At 43.6% G+C, this 23,168-nt stretch overlaps 2 protein-coding genes across 4 annotated transcripts in view; one reads left to right on the plus strand and one right to left on the minus strand.

Moving 5' to 3' along the window:
* The window catches only part of LOC115144319 (piggyBac transposable element-derived protein 5), a 34,781-nt gene extending 25,646 nt beyond the window's left edge, over positions 1–9,135 (minus strand). Inside the window, exons 1-2 of one of the 2 annotated variants that reach the window (XM_029685248.2) lie at positions 8,384–9,135; positions 3,362–3,792 (exon numbers count right to left, since the gene is read on the minus strand). In XM_029685248.2, coding sequence (XP_029541108.1) covers positions 3,362–3,792; positions 8,384–8,696 — 744 coding nt within the window. In that variant the 5' untranslated portion in view covers positions 8,697–9,135. The remainder of the gene's footprint in view (positions 1–3,361; positions 3,793–8,383) is intronic. The other variant, XM_029685249.2, reaches the window with a different exon arrangement.
* Positions 9,136–9,869: 734 nt separating this feature from the next.
* On the plus strand, positions 9,870–22,969 carry LOC115144320 (conserved oligomeric Golgi complex subunit 2). Of its 2 annotated transcripts, none has more exons than XM_029685250.2 (18): positions 9,870–10,075; positions 10,405–10,566; positions 10,890–10,955; positions 11,083–11,163; positions 14,569–14,672; positions 15,669–15,777; positions 15,934–16,113; positions 16,520–16,644; positions 17,164–17,290; positions 17,498–17,637; positions 18,248–18,309; positions 18,449–18,600; positions 18,880–19,065; positions 20,179–20,251; positions 20,425–20,567; positions 20,753–20,892; positions 21,263–21,443; positions 22,402–22,969. In XM_029685250.2, the coding sequence occupies exons 1-18, from the start codon at positions 10,019–10,021 to the stop codon at positions 22,507–22,509; spliced, it is 2,196 nt and encodes a 731-aa protein (XP_029541110.1). In that variant the 5' UTR covers positions 9,870–10,018; the 3' UTR covers positions 22,510–22,969. The 2 variants fall into 2 exon arrangements, with proteins under 2 accessions (XP_029541110.1, XP_029541112.1); XM_029685252.2 differs by having other exon boundaries at positions 10,890–10,949.
* The last annotated feature ends 199 nt before the right edge of the window (positions 22,970–23,168 follow it).

Raw genomic sequence — 23,168 nt, forward strand, 5'->3', positions numbered from 1 at the left:
TATTACTTTCACAAAATACTCAGAATGAATCTAAGATACACTCTATATACACAAGTATGGACACCGCTTCAAATGAGTGGATTGGGCTATTTCAGCCACACCTGTTGCGGACAGGTGTATACAATGGAGCACACAGACATGCAATCGCCATAGACAAACATTGTCAGTAGAATGGCCTTACTGAAGAGCTTACTGACTTTCAACGTGGCACTGTCATAGGATGGTTTGTCAAATTTCACATTTCTGCCCTGCTAGAGCTGCCTCGGTCAACTGTAAGTGCTGTTATTGTGAAGTGGAAACGTCTAGGAACAACAATGGCTCAGCCGCAAAGTGGAAGGCCACACAAGCTCACAGAACAGGACCGCAGAGTACTGAAGCGTAGAGCGTAAAAATAGTCTGTCCTTGGGTTGCAACACTCACTACCGAGTTCCAAACTGCCTCTGGAAGCAACGTCAGCACAAGAACTGTTCGTCGAGAGCATCATGAAATGGGTTTGAATGGCTGAGCAGCTGCACACAAGCCTAAGATCACCATGCACAATGCCAAGCGTTGGCTGGAGTGGTGTAAAGCTCGCCACCATTGGACTCTGGAGCAGTGGAAAATCTGGGTTTGGCGGATGCCAGGAGAATGCTACTTGCCCCAATGCATAGTGCCAACTGTAATTTTTGGTGGAGGAGAAATAATGGTCTGGGGTTGTTTTTCATGGTTCGGGCTAGGCCCTTTAGTTCCAGTGAAGGGAAATCTTAACGTTACAGCATACAATGACATTCTAGACCATTCTGTGTTACCACAAAGTTGGAAGCAGTTTGGGGAAGGCCCTTTCCTGTTTCAGCATGACAATTCCCCATGCACAAAGCAAGGTCCATACAGAAATTGTTTGTCGAAATCGGTGAGGAAGAACTTGATTGGACAGAGCTCTGACCTAAATCCCATCGAACACCTTCGGGATGAATTAGAACGCCGACTTCAACTTCTAATCGCCCAACATCAGTGCCCAACCTCACTAATACTCATGGCGGAATGGAAGCGTTTTCTATCAGAGAAGTTGTTTATTGCTCTTAGTTGAGCTTTGAAAGGACCACAGAGTTTGGTCTGCTTTGTGTTTTAATTTTGGCATGGAAAAAAAATATTGCGATACTGGTATCATCACAGCCCTAACAAGTGTTATACAATTTATAAAATTTGATTGGGCATTTGCATTCCTTCTTATTTCTTTACTAAAATGTAATATTGGTTGTCATATTGGGAAAGTCAGTTGTACAACTGAATGCATTCAACTGAAATGTGTCTTCCGCATTTAACCCAACCCCTCGGAATCAGAGAGGTGCGGGGGCTGCCATAATCGACATCCACGTCTTCGGCGCCCGGGGAACAGTGGGTTAATTGCCTTGCTCAGGGGCAGAACGACTGATTTGTTTTACCTTGTCAGCTCGGGGATTCAATCCAGATCCCTTTCGGTTACTGGCCCAACGCTCTAACCACTAGGCTACCTGCCACCCCGTGATTTATATTGGTTGTTATATGGGTTGTTATATGGGTTGTTAATTTGATTGTCATATTGGTTGTTATATTGGGATGTCTGTGTCAAAGCATTAACTTAAAACTGAAGTAGAACAGAGGACAGGTATGAGAAATCCCTGCCATGGCCTGACACAGTGGCAATCACATGTAATTATTTCTGTAAGGTCAACAGAATTTCAACTTCGTATCCTCCCAGTGCACTTCTTCCTCCCAGCCCACTTCTTCCTCCCAGCCCACTTCTTCCTGGCACAGAAACACAGACAGGTTGTCCTCATTTCAGAAAAGTTCACATTGCCAAGGTTCTGAAAGAGATGGTGGAATCTTCATGAGAGGTTGCAAATTGGCTCATGTCAATCAATCCAAAATGCAGCAAGGATATTCAGTGTGCATTGGCTTGTTTCTGAACTTAATCTGAACCAATCCCTCTTGATTAGACAACCCAAATACATGTTATTCAGCTGCTGCCAGATGTGAGATTAACATTTGAATAGAGTTTAATTAGACAGAAAACAAGTTTACTCTTCACAGAACACTGCTTTGGAAGCTGAATATTAACTGTGAGTCTGTTCTAAACTAGGACAAACATGGACACAATGTACTATTGTTCCAGGAATGTTTGTCCAAAAGACAACCTACCTATCTGAAGAACACTGTGTTGTATTTTGAGTCTGTTCTAAATGTACCCAGAGCTGGGTACACCAAGCTGTAATATCCTGTGTCTGTGTTGTAAATATTTACAGTGCAGGATACTGAACTGTAATATACAATAACTGATGTGTATTATCTAAAAGGTGTTATGATCTAAAATGGTTAATTTAACTCTATGTAATGTAACTGTCATCTGCAGGTGTTGCAACCGGTTCAGGGAACAGAACTGAAAACTGGAAAATAACAAACCTTTTTCAAGGAACAGAATCAGAACCGGGAACGAAAGTGATTCATACAGTTCTGGAACAGAACCATTATTTTAAAAGCATGAGAACTGCTTAATAACATTATTTTATGTTCCAGGCCATTTTTTCTAGTTCCACAAAAAAACACCAACAAAACACCTATGCAAAGCCCTCACTCTGTCACTCAGAAAAATATTCCAGTGTCTGCCTGAATGCTGAAAATCTTTGCTAGTGTGTGTGCATATTTAGGCTACATGCCCCTCCCCTACTGTACTGACGTTACAAGTGTAATTCAGAAGATAGGGAGAGATTAATTAGCTTGAGAACAATGGATTCATTTTCAATGCTAGTTAAAGATACTATAGGCCTAGTTCTCACATTTAACGTTGAATTTATTAACTACAAAAATAAAGATGTGTTTTTAATTCTGGTGCCCCTCTGCACACACAAGCTATATAGGTAGCTAGCTCCAGCTTGTTAGCTAGCTAGCTCAAAGGACATTCAAAGTTCCTCCCTAGAAGCCGCTCCTCCTAGGTATAATTCTGTGGTCCTAATTCAGATAATGCAAGATGCCCAGCGCCTCCTCCTCAACCCACTCTTGCACTCTCCCCACCCGCAACATTTCAGTCACATCTTGCGCCATAGGCTACACTTGTCTGCCCATCACACATGTAAACAACTATCTTGCCTCCTCTATCCACACTGATTGGTGAAGTAAATGAATGAGCTAACTATAAAAAAATGGTGTATTTCACAGGTTAAAAAAGGAACTCTAAAAATCATACCTTTCTTTGGTTCGACCGGTTCAGAACATTATTCTGCTGGTCGTAACAGTGTAACAGATCAAAATAAATTGTGGAAAATAAATATTTTTGGCTCCAACCCCTAGTCATCTGTACTAAACGTGTCCAAAGCTAAACAGTTCACACAGCAGCCCAGCGCCATACCTGAGTCTGAGAGGGGCGGAATGTGCTGCAGCCGAACGACTGCTGCAGTGAGTCCAGGAAGGGCTGGATCTTGTAGAGGCCATGGCTGCTGTGGCTGGAGCGGAAGGCCACGATATGGAAGTACTTGAGGATCTTCTCGAAGCGCGCCTGGCTCATCTTGAGTGCAATGCTGCGATTGCTGAAGAAGCCGCTGCTCCAGATGCTGAGCACTGACTCACAGCGGTGAACGCTGGTGGAAGTCACCAAGCCCAGGAAGGCCTTCATCTCGGCCGCCGTCACGTTCCGCCAGCCCTCGTCGCTGCCGAAGCGCTCCTGGTACTTCTTGGCATACATGTTGGTCTGCGTCACCATGTTTTGGATGGTGTTGTCGGGCACAAAGAGCTGGAAGAAGTCCATGCAAGTGGCTGTGGCTGGCATTCTCTGGATAGGGCCTGGTGACAGGGAGAGAGACAGAGACACGAATGATGGAGCTGCAGTCAAAGCATCACTCGCCCACTTCAAAACCTGCCTCAGATTGTTCTTTTCATTTGACAGCATCAAATCACACATTACTTGTAAATTGAGTCTTACTTTTAAACGACTGATTTTTAAAAATAAAGTTAATTGCAGTACTTTGACAGTATGGAGCTCTTTTGTGCATAGTTATTTTGTACTCTAAAAAAGCTAAATGCGTAGGCCTGCATATGAACCAACATTTCTTTCCAGTCTTTGTGATTTGGATTGTAGGTCACTGTCAACCCTAGGGCTGCAATCAACTTCTATTCAACATGACAGTAACCATAATGTCATCGAAACAAGAATACCGCTTTTTTGGGCTTGAAGAAATGGTTCATTAATATAATATGTTACAACACTATCGTGGATGAAAACAGCCATTGTCTTGTCTCCAACATGTCAGATGAAACACAATTAATTCCTGCTTATGCAAGCCGACAGCTATAACCTTGTTTAGGTCAAGCCCACTCATCAACATTGACATACTAGTTTCCATGCATGTCAATCAAGTCAAGGCCAACTTGGTGACTGAAAATCTTACCTTCTCATTGAACTAAATTGGCAATGTGTAAGATTAAACACACCTCGGGTAAGGCGGTCCTCCCTTAAGACTGACTTAGTCTTCCAGACAGGGAACTCTAGCATTTAGAGCCAATTAATAGAGAATAGACAGGCGTGACTCCCTTTCAATTAAAAGCTGATGATCCATAAGGTGTAATAAAATTATCAGCTGTTATTCATGTGAGAGAGAGTCAGACCTATTTTTCTTGGCAAACTTGTAGCAAGCACATTTACTGGAGTGAGAAAATGTCTCTAAACAGCCGTCTAAATTCAGGCCCAATTAACCACGTAAGGAAGACTGTTTGGGTTAGACCATTTCAAAAAAGCTATTTAGCTAAAAGGAAGATTCTCATGTCCTCTCTAATGTCTCTAAGAGATAAGGAAAATGTTGGGTCTTAAAAAGGAGCAAAATGAACTAGTTTCGTTTGCTGAATAAATACAGTAGATTTTTACATTACTGCTCTTGCACTGAATGTACAGGCCAGGTTGACCATGTTACAAGTTGTTACATTTAGGCACTTAGTCCTGTATAGTTTAACTATTGTAGCTCACCAATTCCTTAAACCCAGCCTGTGAGAGAGAGATACATCTAAGTAGGCTTCAGGGCAAAGGGTGTCTCACACTGCAGAAATTGTTTCAATTCAAGTTTGAAAGTAGACTTTCAAACTTAATAGCAAAATACAGCATGACTGCCTTAGATGCAGGGATTTCCAAAGACAGATTCATACAGGTTTCCACAAAAGCAATACAGTATAAACAAAAGTCATATCAAAAATACTATGCATAATAAATATTTTTTTATGGAATAGAATCGTTTTATTCCCTTGATTAAGAATTCCATCCCGATAAGAGTTTTCCCACATTTTCAGCACACTACGATAAATGATTTCTATCCCACACCATGAACTGATAGCATAGGATTAAGGATTTTAAGAAGTCTTCTGCTACTGAAGACATCAGTAAGAGGAGCCTCAAAAGCATTCACTAACCACTGCATATACTACTCTCCCATAATCCTGCCTTTATAGCTCATATTTAAACTAGGATGTAAGGTCTTCTGTCAGGCAACAAACAACCACATGGGAGAGTTCCACATAAACATATAATGGTACATATTCTGTAAGAGATACATTTTTATTAGGATTGATTAATCATTCAGATTGAAAAGATTACTGTGTTGGCTGTGTTTACCACAAAAGAAATCCACCGGGCACACACTGGTTGAAGCAACACTGTTTCCACATCCTTTCAACGAAATTACGTTGAACCAACGTGGAATAGAAGTTGAATTGACATCTGTGCCAAGTGGGAAGACACTGATTCTACAGCTACAGTAATGTACACACTAAATGCAGGAGGTTGGTATTCAGATTATGTAGGTTTTGAAATCAAATGTCAGTCTTTCTGGCACAGAAACAGACTTGCAACTTTTTGATATGAATAGGTCTGAAATGACTGAAAATACTGCGGTACAGTGTTTATAATAGGAACATATTGTAGATAACGTATGTGACATTCAATAAAGTGAAATGGAGCTGGATTGATTCTAAAGCCTTTCTATCAGAAATATTTGACATAATATATTGTTATACATTATACTGTAATAAAATATACTGTAATCCATGGGGGGGTTGTCCTAATGTGCACACGCATCACCGCAGCGATTTTACTAGGATAATGATGTAAACCAATAGGATGACTTTTCAGACCCATGGACATACGTACTAAGTACTCCCTATCCCTGTTATAGCTGTGTGATTTTCATAATGGACTAAATATCAATCATACCGACTCAATCTCTCATTTTGCCTATGAAAACTGCATGTTGTGCAGACATTTTTCAAAGGTTTTATTTATGTATGTAGGAGTAATGTTCCCATATTTACTCTGTCAGCAGAGTCAAACCCACATCTCAAGCTCCACATGAACATGTTGTTTCTCTAGTGGGACCTTGCACTGGACATCCTTGTCCTCAGTGAGCACCCACTTACTGCATCCAAACCTTCAGTTGAGTGAACCTTACCACAGAACCACCTCATGTTCATCTTTCCTGGCCACACCAGCCCTGTGTCCTGCCTATTTGCTCATCTACTAATGGGTTTGATGCAGACAAGCTTTTACTGCTCATTCGATACACCTGCCAGCACTACCATTTGTGTCAAAAGTCTCAAATAACTTATAGGAAAATACCTAGTCCATTGCACAAATGAACGCAATCAACCGAAATGTGTCTTCCTCATTTAACTCAACCCCTCTGAATTAGAGAGGTGCGGGGAGCTGCCTTAATTGATGTCCATGTCATCAGTGCCTGGGGAGTAGGTGTTGTTGGGGGGTTAACTGCCTTGCTCAAGGGCAGAACGGTAGAATGTTCCACCTTGCCAGCTTGAGGATTCGAACCAGCGACCTTTTGGTTACTGGCCCAATGCTATTGGTGGTGAGTGTGAGAAAACAAACGAGGCTCTAGTGGAGAATGTGACAGCCACACATACTGTAGTGTAGACTATAAAGTACAAAGACTTCTGTATGCTGAAGTGATTCCCAAAGCAATGCCTTGTGCCTGAAATGCATTGGCTAACACTACCACCTGTCACTGCCTGTGTTGATGCCCATACCAAAGCCTACAGGCAGATGGCATGATTTTCTCTCACGTCGTGACAGTGGCACAATGCACCCCCAGACCACCATTTATCGAGAGGGGGGCATTTATTTGCAAGTCACATTTAGTCTCAGTGACAGAGCTTTCAAACAGAGTAATGATGAAGGCAGGAACCTCAACCTACACTTGTTGTGTTATACATCCATAATGCTATGTTTTACTTCTATATGACTGATAATCATCTGCAATACAGTACATCGACAATTTTACAGGACATTTGTAAGGATAAGAATATTACATATTTGGTTAGGTTGTTGCTGGTACTAGTATGGTTTACTCCTTTAAGCATGACATGCAACTGCTCAGTATTCCTTTACAATGGCAGCTGGTCCAAAATATGCATTGGCATACTACAATGCCTTAGTTGGCAAATACATGTGGCGAACTGGCAAAAATGTTGCACAATGTTATTTGTGTCTGGAGAGAGTGAAGAGAAGAGAGAGCAGAGAGAGCGGAGAGGGCATAGAGAGAGCGAGAGAGCTAGAGCCAGAGAGAGAGAGAGAGAGAGAGAGAGAGAGCCAGAGAGAGAGAGAGAGAGAGAGAGAGAGCCAGAGAGAGAGAGTGAGAGAGTGAGAGAGCCAGAGAGAGAGAGAGAGAGACAGAGAGACAGAGAGAGAAACAGAGAGAGAGAGAGAAACAGAGAGAGAGAGAGAAACAGAGAGAGAGAGAGAGACAGAGAGAGAGAGAGAGACAGAGAGAGAGAGAGACAGAGAGAGAGAGAGAGACAGACAGACAGAGACAGAGAGAGACAGAGACAGAGACAGAGACAGACAGAGACAGAGAGAGACAGAGACAGAGACAGAGACAGAGAGACAGAGAGAGACAGAGAGAGAGAGAGAGAGAGAGAGAGAGAGAGAGAGACAAAGAGGCAGAGAGAAAGAGGCAGAGAGAAAGGCAGAGAGTGCTCAAACATGTGTTCTGTGCTAATATTGTCTTTAATTCACTTAGGCTCCTGTGCAACATGTCCTCTATGCCCATTTACATTTCCTGAGCTACTCACTGTTAACTCATTGTCCTATGTCTCTACCACATAACCAGACTGCCACTTCACTGTTTCTAAGATTCTGACCAATCATATAAGCCACAATTCTCCAAGCAATTCATCCATATTGTGTCATGATCCTTAATTAAAGGAAACTTTGCCTTTTTTTCTCACTCACTCTCTGGGCCTGCTGTTCAATCAGGACCTACAATCATAGGCTACTCATTAGATGGACACGCACGCTCACGAGATAGAGAACACACACACGATGGAGATAATGACCTTAACCTATTAATTCAAGCCAGGCTTTATTCTTGAAATTACATACCATATGTGTCGTTGTAGTGGGCCACCGTGATATCTTGCAGGGTGTCGCTCCATCCATCCTCCTCTGCTTGAGTCTTTGAGATAGACCCGGGTGGACCTCCGTTTTGACAATTCCCAGTCTCACCTGCCCTTTGATCATCCCCGGTCTCCAAGCAACAGTTATCCGAATTCGAGTCACCCGATGTGCTGTAAAAGGGATTGTCGCTACTGTCATCTCCCGATTCCCCAAAAACATCATCTGAAATCTGCAAGCTCTCGTAGCGTGAGCGGGCCGCCTCCAGGACAGACAGCGCCTTCATTCCACATTCCGCCATCGCTCGTCGATGCACTTGGTAGTTTACCACACCGCACAATATTCGGCATGCAACTATACTGGGAAAAACCTGTGCCACACACACCTACCCACGGGAGATGGCAGTCCACTCCCCACTGTGCGCGTTTGATAATTATGCTAGGCCTACTGCAGACTTGACTTGTGATGCGATAACTTCGGCTCTCCCCTTTCTTCAAAGCATCGACCGGAGGGGAGCTGTCCGCATCAAGGCTACTGAAGTTCCCCTCCGCGCTGCGCACAGAGACCGAAATAATCTATATTTATCACTCTCTGCGCATCCTGGTTGGGCCAGCAATTTCGTTGGTGGCTCATACTGTGTAGAGACCTCACAGAATACGCGGTATCTACATGTCAGCTGACCTGGTTGCTCTACTGTACTGGCCAATAGCGTTGTTATCTCACTGTAACGTCAAATCTTACGGTATTAAAGCAGAATTGGGTTCTGATGCGGTTAGAACCTGCATATACCCCATAAATTGATTTTTGCTTATGATATGAATATAAAATGCATGTATGATTATTCAATGACATTGCAATAACAGGAACTATTTAAAGTAATTTTTGAACATGTTGAATGATATCCTGTGAAAAGGAGAGCAACAGCAGGTCAGGATTTGTATGATAAAATCTGTTTCTAAGACCACCATGCTTAGAATAAAACAAACAACGTTCCCCTTGGCGCCCTGTGGGGGTGCAATAGACGGGGTCGCCCCAGTCATCTTACTTGTTGGTATGGTTCCAAAGATTTTTATAACTAACCCAATATAGAAAATGAATCATAGTGTGCAGTACACGCAAGGAGGTTGACAGAGCCAAGCACGAGCTAGCGACAGCCTATTGGCGCGTTCTACAATGTAGTTGCATATTTTCTTTGAAGTGCGCGTGTGCAATAACTAAATTTGCCCTTGCACTCCTAAACGACTATTTTTTTTAAACTTTGGCACAGGTTAAAGTCTACAAAACGTAGCCCACTCTGTAACAGATACTAGTTTTGGAAAAATAAAACTGCATTGAGATCAAATGTTTCATAAATGAGAAAAATCTTCTCCCAATGCTGGCCAATGGACTTCCTCTCATCACCATATTTGGTAGTGAGTGGAAACACCAACCGGATGCTTCACATTATACATCCGGTGAAATATCTGTCTCATTGTTCTATCTGTGGTGGTACATTGCCATGTTTGCGGAAGTAGAATTTCAGTATTTTTCCCCTCTTCAGAAATGATTTAGCAACCTTTTTTTACTTTATATTATAACTACATGTCCAGCCTTTATCGATTTCAAGGATAGTACGAAAGAAAAATGAATCTGCCAAAGGGGCCGGATTCTCTCTGTTTCGACAAGGACGTGTTTATGAAGGTAGTTAGCTAACAGTAGCTAAGATAATGTCACTTTTCCAAGCTAACGTTAGCTTGTATTGCCATAGGTCAGCTAGCAGTGATCAGCCAAACTGGCTTCATTCCATGTTGTCACATCTTGAAAAGACACTAATTATATACGCCTGAATTTGTCTCCTCGTATTTAGCTATCTACCTTCTTCATCAAACTGTTAATGCCCGATTAGAAATGGCAAGCAGCTAGCAAGTTAGTTTCTGCTGGACAGATTTTGCATAAGCATTGGCTAGCTAACGTTAACTACATGATCAATCATGATACACGTTTTCTTCTTCATATTCTGTTGCATTCAGGATGACTTCGACGTGGATCAGTTTGTTGCTGATTGCAGAAAACATGTCCAGCTGGAGGAGATGCGCGAGGACCTTGAGATGTATTACAAACTGCTCAAAACAGCCATGGTGGAGCTCATCAACAAAGACTATGCAGACTTTGTCAACCTCTCCACCAATCTGGTAGGTTCCTATGGCTGTCACGTCCAAGATGCTGCAGTGTCCCCCACCCATATGTGGCATTAATGAACGTTACAACCATGCATTTGTAGCCAAATAACAAGTTGGCAATCCTATTTTATAACGATGTCACTTGAAAGAAACTGGGAGCATCAGCGGAATCTGCTCAGTATGGATGTAGCAATCTAAATGGGTGTGATGATGAGATGCCTGTTTGTTCTTTCAAACAGTTGCTCCAGCTAAGATCAGGACTTGTGTCAATTAGGCCTAATAACTACAGTAGTAGTTAGAGAATAATGGGCATACTTGATGTATAATCTATTTAGGTTGGAATGGACAAAGCCCTGAACCAGCTATCAGTGCCACTGGGTCAGTTGCAGGAAGAGGTACTGGTATGTGCCCTGTTTGACTCTTTTTTTCATATTATGATACATTGATTTCACCTTCATTGCTGTTGACTTGGTCACACACTTTGTCCTATTTATGTATGTTGTATCTTTCTCCCTTTACTTTTTTCAGAGCTTGAGAACATCTGTAAGTGAGGTGATCCAAGCCATTGACAACCAGCTATCAAAGCAAGATGACTTGCAAAACAAAAAGGTTTGTTAACCTGGATTTATACACTACATGACCAAAAGTATGCGTTTGACCTCTGGGTTTTATGGGTATTATGACTCATAACGTGGCGCACTCAAGGTTATACACTACAGGACGCAAAGTATATGGACACCTGCTTGTCGGACATCTCATTCATATGGCCATGCTGCTGTTCCAGTTTCAACTGACCTGAGCCCTAGGACCATGCCCCAGGACTACCGGACATGATGACTCCTTGCTGTCCCCAGTCCACCTGGCCATGCTGCTGTTCCAGTTTCAACTTACTTTTACATTTAAGTCATTTAGCAGACGCTCTTATCCAGAGCGACTTACAAATTGGTGCGTTCACCTTAAGACATCCAGTGGAACAGCCACTTTACAATAGTGCATCTAAATCTTTTAAGGGGGGTGAGAAGGATTACTTTATCCTATCCTAGGTATTCCTGAAAGATGTGGGGTTTCAGGTTTCTCCGGAAGGTGGTGATTGACTCCGCTGTCCTGGCGTCGTGAGGGAGTTTGTTCCACCATTGGGGGGCCAGAGCAGCGAACAGTTTTGACTGGGCTGCGCGGGAACTGTACTTCCTCAGTGGTAGGGAGGCGAGCAGGCCAGAGGTGGATGAACGCAGTGCCCTTGTTTGGGTGTAGGGCCTGATCAGAGCCTGGAGGTACTGAGGTGCCGTTCCCCTCACAGCTCCGTAGGCAAGCACCATGGTCTTGTAGCGGATGCGAGCTTCAACTGGAAGCCAGTGGAGAGAGCGGAGGAGCGGGGTGACGTGAGAGAACTTGGGAAGGTTGAACACCAGACGGGCTGCGGCGTTCTGGATGAGTTGTAGGGGTTTAATGGCACAGGCAGGGAGCCCAGCCAACAGCGAGTTGCAGTAATCCAGACGGGAGATGACAAGTGCCTGGATTAGGACCTGCGCTGCTTCCTATGTGAGGCAGGGTCGTACTCTGCGGATGTTGTAGAGCATGAACCTACAAGAACGGGCCACCGCCTTGATGTTAGTTGAGAACGACAGGGTGTTGTCCAGGATCACGCCAAGGTTCTTAGCGCTCTGGGAGGAGGACACAATGGAGTTGTCAACCGTGATGGCGAGATCATGGAACGGGCAGTCCTTCCCGGGAGGAAGAGCAGCTCCGTCTTGCCGAGGTTCAGCTTGAGGTGGTGATCCGTCATCCACACTGATATGTCTGCCAGACATGCAGAGATGCGATTCGCCACCTGGTCATCAGAAGGGGGAAAGGAGAAGATTAATTGTGTGTCGTCTGCATAGCAATGATAGGAGAGACCATGTGAGGTTATGACAGAGCCAAGTGACTTGGTGTATAGCGAGAATAGGAGAGGGCCTAGAACAGAGCCCTGGGGGACGCCAGTGGTGAGAGCGCGTGGTGAGGAGACAGATTCTCGCCACGCCACCTGGTAGGAGCGACCTGTCAGGTAGGACGCAATCCAAACTTCCACCTGACTGTGCTGCTGCTCCAGTTTCAACTGTTCTGCCTTATTATTATTCGACCATGCTGGTCATTTATGAACATTTGAACATCTTGGCCATGTTCTGTTATAATCTCCACCCGGCACAGCCAGAAAAGGACTGGCCACCCCACATAGCCTGGTTCCTCTCTAGGTTTCTTCCTAGGTTTTGGCCTTTCTAGGGAGTTTTTCCTAGCCACCGTGCTTCTACACCTGCATTGCTTGCTGTTTGGGGTTTTAGGCTGGGTTTCTGTACAGCACTTTGAGATATCAGCTGATGTACGAAGGGCTATATAAAGAAATTTGATTTGATTTGATTCCAAAATCATGGGCATTAATATGTATTTGGTCCCCCCTTTGCTGCTATAACAGCCTCCACTCTTCTGGGAAGGTGTTCCGCTAGATGTTGGAACATTGCTGCAGGCACTTGCTTCCATTCAGCCACGAGCATTAGTGAGTTCGGGCACTGATGTTGGGCGATTAGGCCTGGCTCACAGTCGACATTCAAATTCATCCCAAAAGTGTTCAGTGGGTTTGAGGTCAAGGCACTGTGCAGGCCAGTCATGTTCTTCCACACCGATCTCGACAAACCATTATTATATTTTTGTTGTATTTTACCCCCATTTCCTCCCCAATTTCAATCTTGTCTCATCGCTGCAATTCCCCAACGGGCTCGGGAGGCGAAGGTCAAGTCATGTGTCCTCCGAAACATGACCCGCCAAACCACGCATCTTAACACCCGCCCACTTAACCCGGAAGCCAGTGTCGGAGAAAACACTGTTCACCAGACCACAGAGGTCAGCCTGCAGGCGCCGGGCCCGCCACAAGGAGTCGCTAGTGCGCGATGAGCCAAGTAAAGCCCCCCTGGCCAGACCCTCCCCTAACCCAGACGACACTGGGCATATTGTGTACCGCCCCATGGAACTCCCGATCACGGCCAGTTGTGATACAGCCCGGGATCGAACTCAAGTCTGTAGTGACCCTTCTAGAACTGCGATCTAGTGTCTTAAACTGCTGCGCCACTCGGGAAGCCTCAACAAACTATTTCTGTATGGACTTTGCTTTGTGTTTCATGCTGAAACAGGAAAGGGCCTTCCCCAACGGTTGCCACAAAGTTGGAAGCACAGAATCGTCTAGAATGTCATTGTATGCTGTAGAGTTAAGATTTCCCTTCACTGGAACTAAGGGGCCTAGCCCGAACCATAAACAATTGGACTGCCAGATGGTGAAGCGTGATTCATCACGCTAGAGAGCGCATTTCCAATGGTGGCGAGCTTTACACCACTCCAGCCTACGCTTATCATTGCGCATGGTGGTCTTAGGCTTGTGTGCGGCTGCACGGCCATGGAAACCCATTTCATGAAGCTCCCGACGAACAGGTATTGTGCTGACGTCGCTTCCAGAGGCAGTTTGGAACTCGTTAGTGAGTGTTGCAACCGAGGACAGACTATTTTTAAGCTTCAGCACTTGGCGGTCCCGTTCTGTGAGTTTGTGTGGCCTACCACTTCGCGGCTGAGACGTTGTTGCTCCTACATGTTTCAACTTCACAACAACAGCACTTACAGAACCTGGTGCAGCTCTAGTAGGGCAGAAATTTGACAAACTGACTTGTTGGAGAGGTGGCATCCTATGACAGTGCCACTTTGAAAGTCACTGAGCTTTTCAGTAAGGTCATTCTACTGTCAATGTTTGTCTATGGAGATTGCATGGCTGTGTGCTCGATTGTATACACCTGTCAGCAACGGGTGTGGTTGAAATAGCTGAATCCACTAATTTGAATGGGTGTCCACATACTTTTTTTAAATATAGTGTATGTCTACCATTTCAGACATTTGTGTTTCTGTAAAATACAGTATATTTGTATGTGTGTAGCTGGATGCTAGAGATGAGTCTGTTTAAACGGTCATGTTTCTCATTTTTTTGTTCCCCTATACAAGATGTGTGTCACAAGACTCATCCAAGTTGTTCGATCAGTAGAGAAGATTGAAAAAATCCTACATTCTCAGAACTCAAAAGACTCAACATCTCTTGAGATAAGCAGGTATGTAAAAAAAAATGTTTTAAAAAGGATTGCATCAGCTTTTTGCTGATATGACATATTATAGTCTCTAACATACGGATGCATCTAAGTTCGTGATGAGGCAAGGTCACAGAAAGAAGCCATTACCCCATTTTTTAAAGTGATTCTCCAGGGATGCATGGCTCTCGACCTTGGCCTCTCCCGAGTCCGCACAGGAGTTGAAGCGATGGGACAAGACTGTAACTACCAGTTGGATATCATGAAATTGGGGAGAAAAAGGTGTAAAAATTACCAAAACAAGTGATGCTCCAGAACATTTGTGTAATTTAAACCAGTAGTCTTGAAAGTGGTGCTCACTAGCCAAAACGGGTCCCCATTGTTTTTGTGCTACTTCATTCAATTGTGTATAGATTATTTGGACGAATCGGGATTGGGCGAAGGCGGTGCGTAAACTGGTGCAGTGCCTGTGTACGGATGATAAACGTTTCCATTAGATTCCACAGCCACAAAGTCAAATTTGGCTATATCGTAAAAATTCATGAATACCAAAATGTGCTTTTTGGCCATGATAAACACGGGCTAAGTTAGTGTAAGGGAGGGGTTTGGCCGACAGTTTTTCCATTAGCGAGGGAGGAGACTCACAATTATTAACTGCATTTCCTCCAGAAGTAAAAAATAATAATAATTTGCTAACTTTTCCCAGATAATTTGACTTTTGTGTAACCGAGATTCAATTGTGTACTAGGTCATCCACTTCGTGTGACGTGTTTACATCCTTCTTTTTTGGGCAATTCTTATATGTTACGTATCCTATTCGTACAATATGTGCTTTAGATCCCCGACTGAATCTTTAATTTTGACCTTGCTTTTAATATTTTATGAGAATATGGCATCCAGCCAGCATTTCAGGGCCTACCCCTATCCTTGTAGCTATGTCAGCTATATTCATCATGTTATGTATTCTATATATTGGTGTATGTTTCAGTTTCTAAGTTTGCTGTTTCTTTTGCTTTGTAGTCCTCTCTTAGCTGGCCAGATTCTGGAGCGGATTGCCACAGAGTTCAACCAGCTGCAGTTCCATGCTGTCCAAAGCAAGGGCATGCCCCTGCTGGACAAAGTCAGGCCTGTAAGTCAGGTCGTATTATTCAACACTGACAGCACCATTGCATTTCTGGGGTTGATTTTCAGTACACAAACTAGATTAAGGTTAATGGTTGAAAATGGCTGTGCCTGCCCTAGATTCCTTTACTGACACTGTGTCTGTGTACAATCTGTGTTGTAGCGTATTTCCGGCATCACGTCCATGCTACAGCAGTCTTTGGAGGGGCTCCTTATACAGGGCCTCCAGACCTCCAATGTGGATATTGTGCGTCACTGCCTACGCACTTACGCCACCATCGACAAGACCAGGGACGCAGAGGCGCTGGTGGGACAAGTCCTGGTCAAGCCCTACATGGATGAGGTGAGGTTGTGTGGGAGCGGAACCGTCAGGATTAGGTCCTGTATGCTCAGTTGGTAGAGCATGGTGCTTGCAACGCCAGGAATCTGAGTTCGATTCCCGGGACCACCCATGTGTATGCACGCATGACTGTAAAGCATCTGCTAAATAGCATATAAAGAAGAGCGTTTAGGGCTAGTGTCCCATATCCAGACTAACAATCATGATTTTTTAAATTGCATTTAAGTCCAGGCGTAAACTTAATCTGGTTTCTGGGACACTCTCTTAGTGTCCAGCTCACCAATATATTTATGAAATGATGCGGAAATGGACAATTCAAGAACTTAATGTACTGTGTTCTTCTTCAGAGATGAATTCTATGCTTCCTCTACATAAACAGTACTTCACCTGACTATTTTGTTGTCAACAGGTCATCGTTGAACAGCTGGTCAAGTCCACCCCCAATGGCCTTCAAATAATGTACACCAAGCTATTAGAGTTTGTGCCGCATCACTGTAGACTGCTGCGCGAGGTGACTGGAATGGCCATTTCAAGGTACCCGCCATAGCTGAGCTGGATGTCAATGTTCTGAAGGCATTTCTCCCGACAGATATAAGAAAGTATATGGTAGAATGGCCATAAGGTGCTACAGAGGGTAGTGCGTACAGCCAAGTACATCACTGGGCCCAAGCTTTCTGACATCCAGGACCTTTATACTAGGCGGTGTCAGAGGAAGGCCCAAGTCATGAACTGTTTTCTCTGCTACCGCACCGGCAAGCGGTACCGGAGCGCCAAGCCTAGGTCCAAAAGGCTCCTTAACATCTTCTACCTCCAAGCCATAAGACTGCTGAACAATTAATCAAACGGCCACCCGGACTATTTACATTTACTTTAGTTTATTTAGTAAACATTTTCTTAACTCTATTTTAGTAAGACTGTCTAGTTGATTAATAAGGGCTTGTAAGTAAGCATTTCACGGCGTGTGTGACATACAATTTTATTTGAGTTACGTTCATAACCTATGAATTTCTTATTTGTTCTTTCTCGTGTCTTTGCTTTCTGCTTTCTGTCCAGTGAAAAGGCAGACATAGTGCCTGGATACGACTTCTTGGTGAACTCCGTTTGGCCTGAAATCATCAAAGGTATCGAGGAGAGAATCCCCTCTCTCTTCAACGCGGGCAACCCTGACACCTTTTATGAGGTACATACTGTAACGACCCAATCTCGTTCTTCTGGCATCAAAGTAGTCCTATGGCGTCATATAAAACCATTAGAAGCCAGTCTCTTTGGCAGTGTTCAACAGAGCTTGGAAATAGTAATGGAAACACTGACCCTGACAAGTCCTACTCTACTAGTAGGAGAGAGTGACCAGATTCTCATTCGGTTCATGTCTGTATCTATTTTGCAGAGGTACACAATCAGCATGGACTTTGTGAGGAAGTTTGATAGGCAGTGTGGCTCCCAAGCCAGTGTGAGGAGACTGAGAGCTCACACCTCCTATCAGAGCTTCCACAACAAGTGGAACCTACCTGTCTACTTCCAGCTCCGGTGAGTAGCTGCGTGCTCCATGACCTTTGACTTCTGTGCATCCTGTACTGACCTTCTGTGCTTGATTTTGCACCATTTAATTGTCACCTACCCTGCTAGTGTCTAGTCATCAGTTTTACTTCCTGGATATTGTGCTGATATCATGTTACACATAGAGATAAGAAGATGACAGTTACGGGTTATAAGTAACTGTGTCCAACACAAGGCTCCTGATGAATACTCCCTCTAAGGAAATATTGATCCTCTATAGAGTCAACGTGAAGGTTGTTGGACTCTCTGTGCCTTGCACTGTTTGTCAAGCAGCCTCTGCACATTTCACAATGGAAAGTCTGTCATCCTGTACATGCTTCAAATTGTGTGCTTTCAATTTCATCACAGCTGCATGTTGTGTAATGGCTGTTGCTATCTGTTTTACAGTCAAGATTGTTTTGAGAATGCGCTTTGCTATTTATCTTATTGTAAAGAATAATCATCCTCTTTTGCAATACCATTTCTACAAAAATGGAGATTGGAAAAATCAATTTAGAACTGTTTTGCTCAAAATAAGCAAGCTAGCTTATACGTGTTTAATAGCGATGCATTAACTTGTTGTTCCCGATCTCTGTCACAGGTACAAGGAAATTGCTGCATGTTTAGAGAATGCTATTGCTGATGGGTTAGAGGCAGCACCAGGTTAGTAGCTATACTCAACTTTAATGTATAAATGGATAAGTTATATTTCATTAATCATTACCACAAAAGGCAATATTACATGCTGGCTTGTATTACCTGCCCCCCCCCCCCCCCCCCCCTTACACACTCTATTCCTCAGCGGGCAGCTGCTACCACCTGCTGGTGTCCCAGGTGCTGTGGAACAGCTTGGTCAGGTGCTGGGCGGAAAAGGTCTACCTGCCCCCGTTGTCTCACCGCTTCTGGAAGCTCACCCTGCAGCTCATCTCACGCTACTCCAAGTTCCTCACTGAAGTACAGCCTCCAACATGGGAACCCAGCTTTCCTCAAACAGGGCAACCCAAAATTCCTCCAACATGGAGACCCAACCTTTCCACTACAATATTAATGCTAGTGTACATAGTGTCTATGGATTCAGTGATACCTCTATTAATCTAGTGTTCAATGTAGCCTGCAGCATATGTCAGTATTCCAGTGTTTTAAAGCAGCAGGAATGAACATGTGAATACTATGAAAGGAAATGCTGGTCCTATTAAGTTGTCATGATTGGTGTTTCTGGACCCTGTCTCCTAGATGCTGACTAAATCTCCCTCCACGGAGGTCAGTAAAGACCCTGTGAGGCCCCTCCCCAGCTCCGCCTCCTCCACGTCCAGTCGCACCTCTCAGGATGATGGGGGCAGTGAGAGTGGCAGCCCAGCAACCCTATCTACCAAACAGCTGGTTTTTATAGCATCCGATGTGGACAAACTACAGGACCAGGTAGTGATATGGACCAATCATGACCAAGATCCTGCAAAATAAGCCAATTAAATTTTGTACTGTATTTTTTAAATTTAATTTAATTTCACCATTATTTAACCAGGTAGGCTAGTTGAGAACAAGTTCTCATTTGCAACTGCGACCTGGCCAAGATAAAGCAAAGCAGTTTGACACGTACAACAACACAGAGTTACACATGGAATAAACAAACATACAGTTAATAATACAGTAGAAATGTCTATATACAGCATGTGCAAATGAGGTAGGATAAGGGAGGTAAGGCAATAAATAGGTCATGGTGGTGAAGAAATTACAATATAGCAATTAAACACTGGAATGGTAGATGTGCAGAAGATGAATGTGCAAGTATAGATACTGGGGTGCAAAGGAGCAAGATAAATGAAATAAATACAGTATGGGGATGAGGTGGTTGGATGGGCTATTTACAGATGGGCTATGTACAGGTGCAGTGATATGTGAGCTGCTTTGACAGCTGGTGCATAAAGCTAGTGAGGGAGATATGGGTCTCCAGCTTCAGTGATTTTTGCAGTTTGTTCCAGTCATTGGCAGCAGAGAACTGGAAGGACTGGCGACCAAAGGAAGAATTGGCTTTGGGGGTGAACAGTGAGATATACCTGCTGGAGCACGTGCTACGGGTGGGTGCTGCTATGGTGACCAGTGAGCTGAGATAAGGCGGGGCTTTACCTAGCAGAGACTTGTAGATGACCTGGAGCCAGTGGGTTTGGCAACGGGTTTGAAGCGAGGGCCAGCCAACGAGAGCATACAGGTCGCAGTGGTGGGTTGTATATGGGGCTTTGGTGACAAAACGGATGGCACTGTGATAGACTGCATCCAATTTGTTGAGTAGAGTGTTGGAGGCTATTTTGTAAATGACATCGCCAAAGTCGAGGATCAGTAGGATGGTCAGTTTTACGAGGTCAGTTTTACCTTCCAAGAAGACAATTTTGTTTTTACACATTTCTTAATAGATGTGGTTTTTAATTTTAAGAATGACTTTTAGGGGTAGGCAACATAACATAGATATGCAATTGCGTTAACCTTATTTTTGCATCATTAGTTTTCTTTACCATTAAACATTTGCCTTTCTCACAGATTCCGGAACTTTCTAAGATGATTATGCAGAAACTGGAGGTCATTGGGTACAAAAACGTTGTAATTGTTGGAGGTATGTTGTCATCATCATGCTTGAAAGATTAAATGCACAAACTGATACCTTGATCCAGACAGTGTTCAATCATGATACTTATTCCTTCAGCTGTTACTGTTCTCTTACTGCAAGTCAGTTGATATATTGCCTTTTTGACAAGTGTCCTTCCATGCCCTGTGTTCTCTCCCCAGAGGCCCTAGAAGACTCCAAAGCCTCCCTGTCTGGCTGCATTCCCACCCTGAACAGCAAGATGACTCAGCATTTAACTGAGAGGTGCTTTCGCTTCCTGAAGAGTGCCTCTGAGGTCCCCCGACTATACCGAAGGACCAACAAAGTGAGAAAGCCTGCCCCTCAGGCGTCATCCTCCCAAGACAATGGAGCAGTGCTCCCATTAGGCTTCAACGTTACTGAGATTATTAGAGAACATCTGCTGTATAGTACCAAAATATTGAAAAGTGCACCACAGTCACAGCAGTCACAAGCTTGAAAATATGTGCCTGTTCTTCATCTACTGTATAGGAAGTTCCCTTCAGAGCTTCTGCCTACATGGACAACGCCCTGCGGCCGCTGCACCAGCTCCTGAGCGACTCCAAAGACATGGTGAAGCCCTCCATCGCCCAGGACTGGCTACGGGTCGCACTCAATGACTGCACTCAGAGGTAGGGGGACTCTGCTGTCTGTTAGACTTCCTGTGTAGGCAAGTACAGTATACTGTAAGAGATGGCTGGAGACCACTTCATGAATGGGAAAATGAGATCCTGTGAAGATAATTCTAGTCCACATATACAGCTTTCAATTTGAATGCATGCCAAAGTGTTTAGTCCTGGTAACGTGTTATAATAATATTAGGTTGACTCTCTAGGGCCATTGCAGTGAGTCACAATGTTTTGTCCTAAGAATTGCACCACACAAGGACACAAACTAACAATTGAATTGAATTCAAGGACAGTCAACCTCACAAACTTAAGTAGCTTTTTGGTCTGTTCCACCAAGCACAAAATACTAATTTTCCATCTTGACATTGGGCAGATATTTTGAAACCATATCAGATGTTTTGAGTTCCGTTAAAAAAATGGAGGAAAGTTTAAAGAGACTGAAGCAAGCGAGGAAAACGGCAACCACCAACACGATAGGTACCACTGGAGGCCCCACAGATGATAGCAAGATCCGCCTGCAGCTGGCCTTGGATGTGGAGTACCTGGGAGAGCAGGTAGGGTTCACCCTGTTAGAGAACCCAAACTTATCTTGTATTTGTCCTTTGACTATGTTATAGAAAGACAGTATGTTTAACTCAAACAATGGGAAGGAAGGCAGGTCAGGAAAACCCCAGAATAATTGTTGTGATGGTAAGCCTTCAATACCACAAAGACTCCAGCCACCCGAGTCATCGACTGTTCTCTCTGCTACCGCACGGCAAGCGGTACCGGAGCGCCAAGTCTAGGTCCAAGAGGCTTCTAAGCAGCTTCTACCCCCAAGCCATAAGACTCCTGAACATCTAATCAAATGGCTACCCGGACTATTTGAATTGCCCCCCTCTTTTACACTGCTGCTACTCTGTTATCTATGCATATTCACTTTAATATCTCTACATACATGTACACATTCAATCAAATTGTATTTGTCACATGCGCTGAATACAGGGGGTACCGGTTAGTCAAGGTTATTGAGGTAATATGTACATGTAGGTAGAGTTATTAAAGTGACTATGCATAGATAATAACAGAGAGTAGCAGCAGTGTAAAAGAGGGGGGTATGCAAATAGTCTGGGTAGCCATTTGATTAGATGTTCAGGAGTCTTATGGCTTGGGGATAATATTACCTCGGCAAAGCGGTGCCCCCGCACATTGACTCTGTACCGGTACCCCCTGTATATAGCCTCGCTATTGTTATTTTACTGCTGCTCTTTAATTATTTGTTAATTTTATTTCTTATTCTTAAAAAAAAAAGGTATACACCTGTTGTATTCAGCGCATGTGACAAATACAATTTGATTGAATGTGTTATTTTACTGCTGCTCTTTAATTATTTGTTACTTTTCTTTGGGTATTTTTCTTAACTGTATTATTGGTTAAGGGCTTGTAAGTAAGCATTTCACTGTAAGGTCTACCTACACCTGTTGTATTCGGTGTATGTGACAAATAAAATGTGATGTTTGTTTCCCATGACAGATTCAGAAGATGGGTCTGCAGCCTGCCGACATCACCATGTTCTCAACACTAAATGACTTGGTCCAAGGAGCACAGGACGTGACTCCATCAGAGCAGGCTGGACCATAATCCTGCAGCGATATGAATGTATCTCTATGCTCGTAGTTAGAAGGAAGAAAGCACAATGAGGGACTGGGTCTTATTTATTTTGAACGCTAATCATATGAAAGATGGTATTGAAATCAAGAGAACTTCAACATTTTAATTTTCAATAGTAATTGAATTTTTCTTACTGGCCCCCTGACTGTCCATAACAGCAAATGTGTAATGTAATGGGGTCAAAGGGGGTTAACCCTAACCCTCTATGCCTGCCTGAGAATTCACTGTACGTTCAATAATGCAAGTTATGTCATCATACAAAAGAGATACTGGCAAAAAGTAGACCAGGGCAGCTTCTTGGTCTACTTTTTTAGTGAAGGATAAAGATATTGTACATCGTGAACAGAGTTGGTGAAGGATGAGATAGTACATTTTTAAATAAGGTGAATCAAAGTTGTAATAACTTTGGTAATAAAAGCTTTCGATCTTTGTATGTTGTTGTGTAAATGTGATTCAAGTTCTGCTGTTATGAGGGGTGACCTGATAAGGCATATCATAAAGCTGAGTGACATTCAGTTCATTTGAGAGACAGGGATCCGACTTCATTATTTACGGTCTGGTTTTGCGAAGAGGTTTGTCATTATTAGTACCATGTTATCTAAACCTTTAAGTCTCAGGAGAAATATAGT

The sequence above is a fragment of the Oncorhynchus nerka genome, linkage group LG16 (genome assembly GCF_034236695.1).
Source record: "Oncorhynchus nerka isolate Pitt River linkage group LG16, Oner_Uvic_2.0, whole genome shotgun sequence".
NCBI lineage: Eukaryota > Metazoa > Chordata > Actinopteri > Salmoniformes > Salmonidae > Oncorhynchus > Oncorhynchus nerka.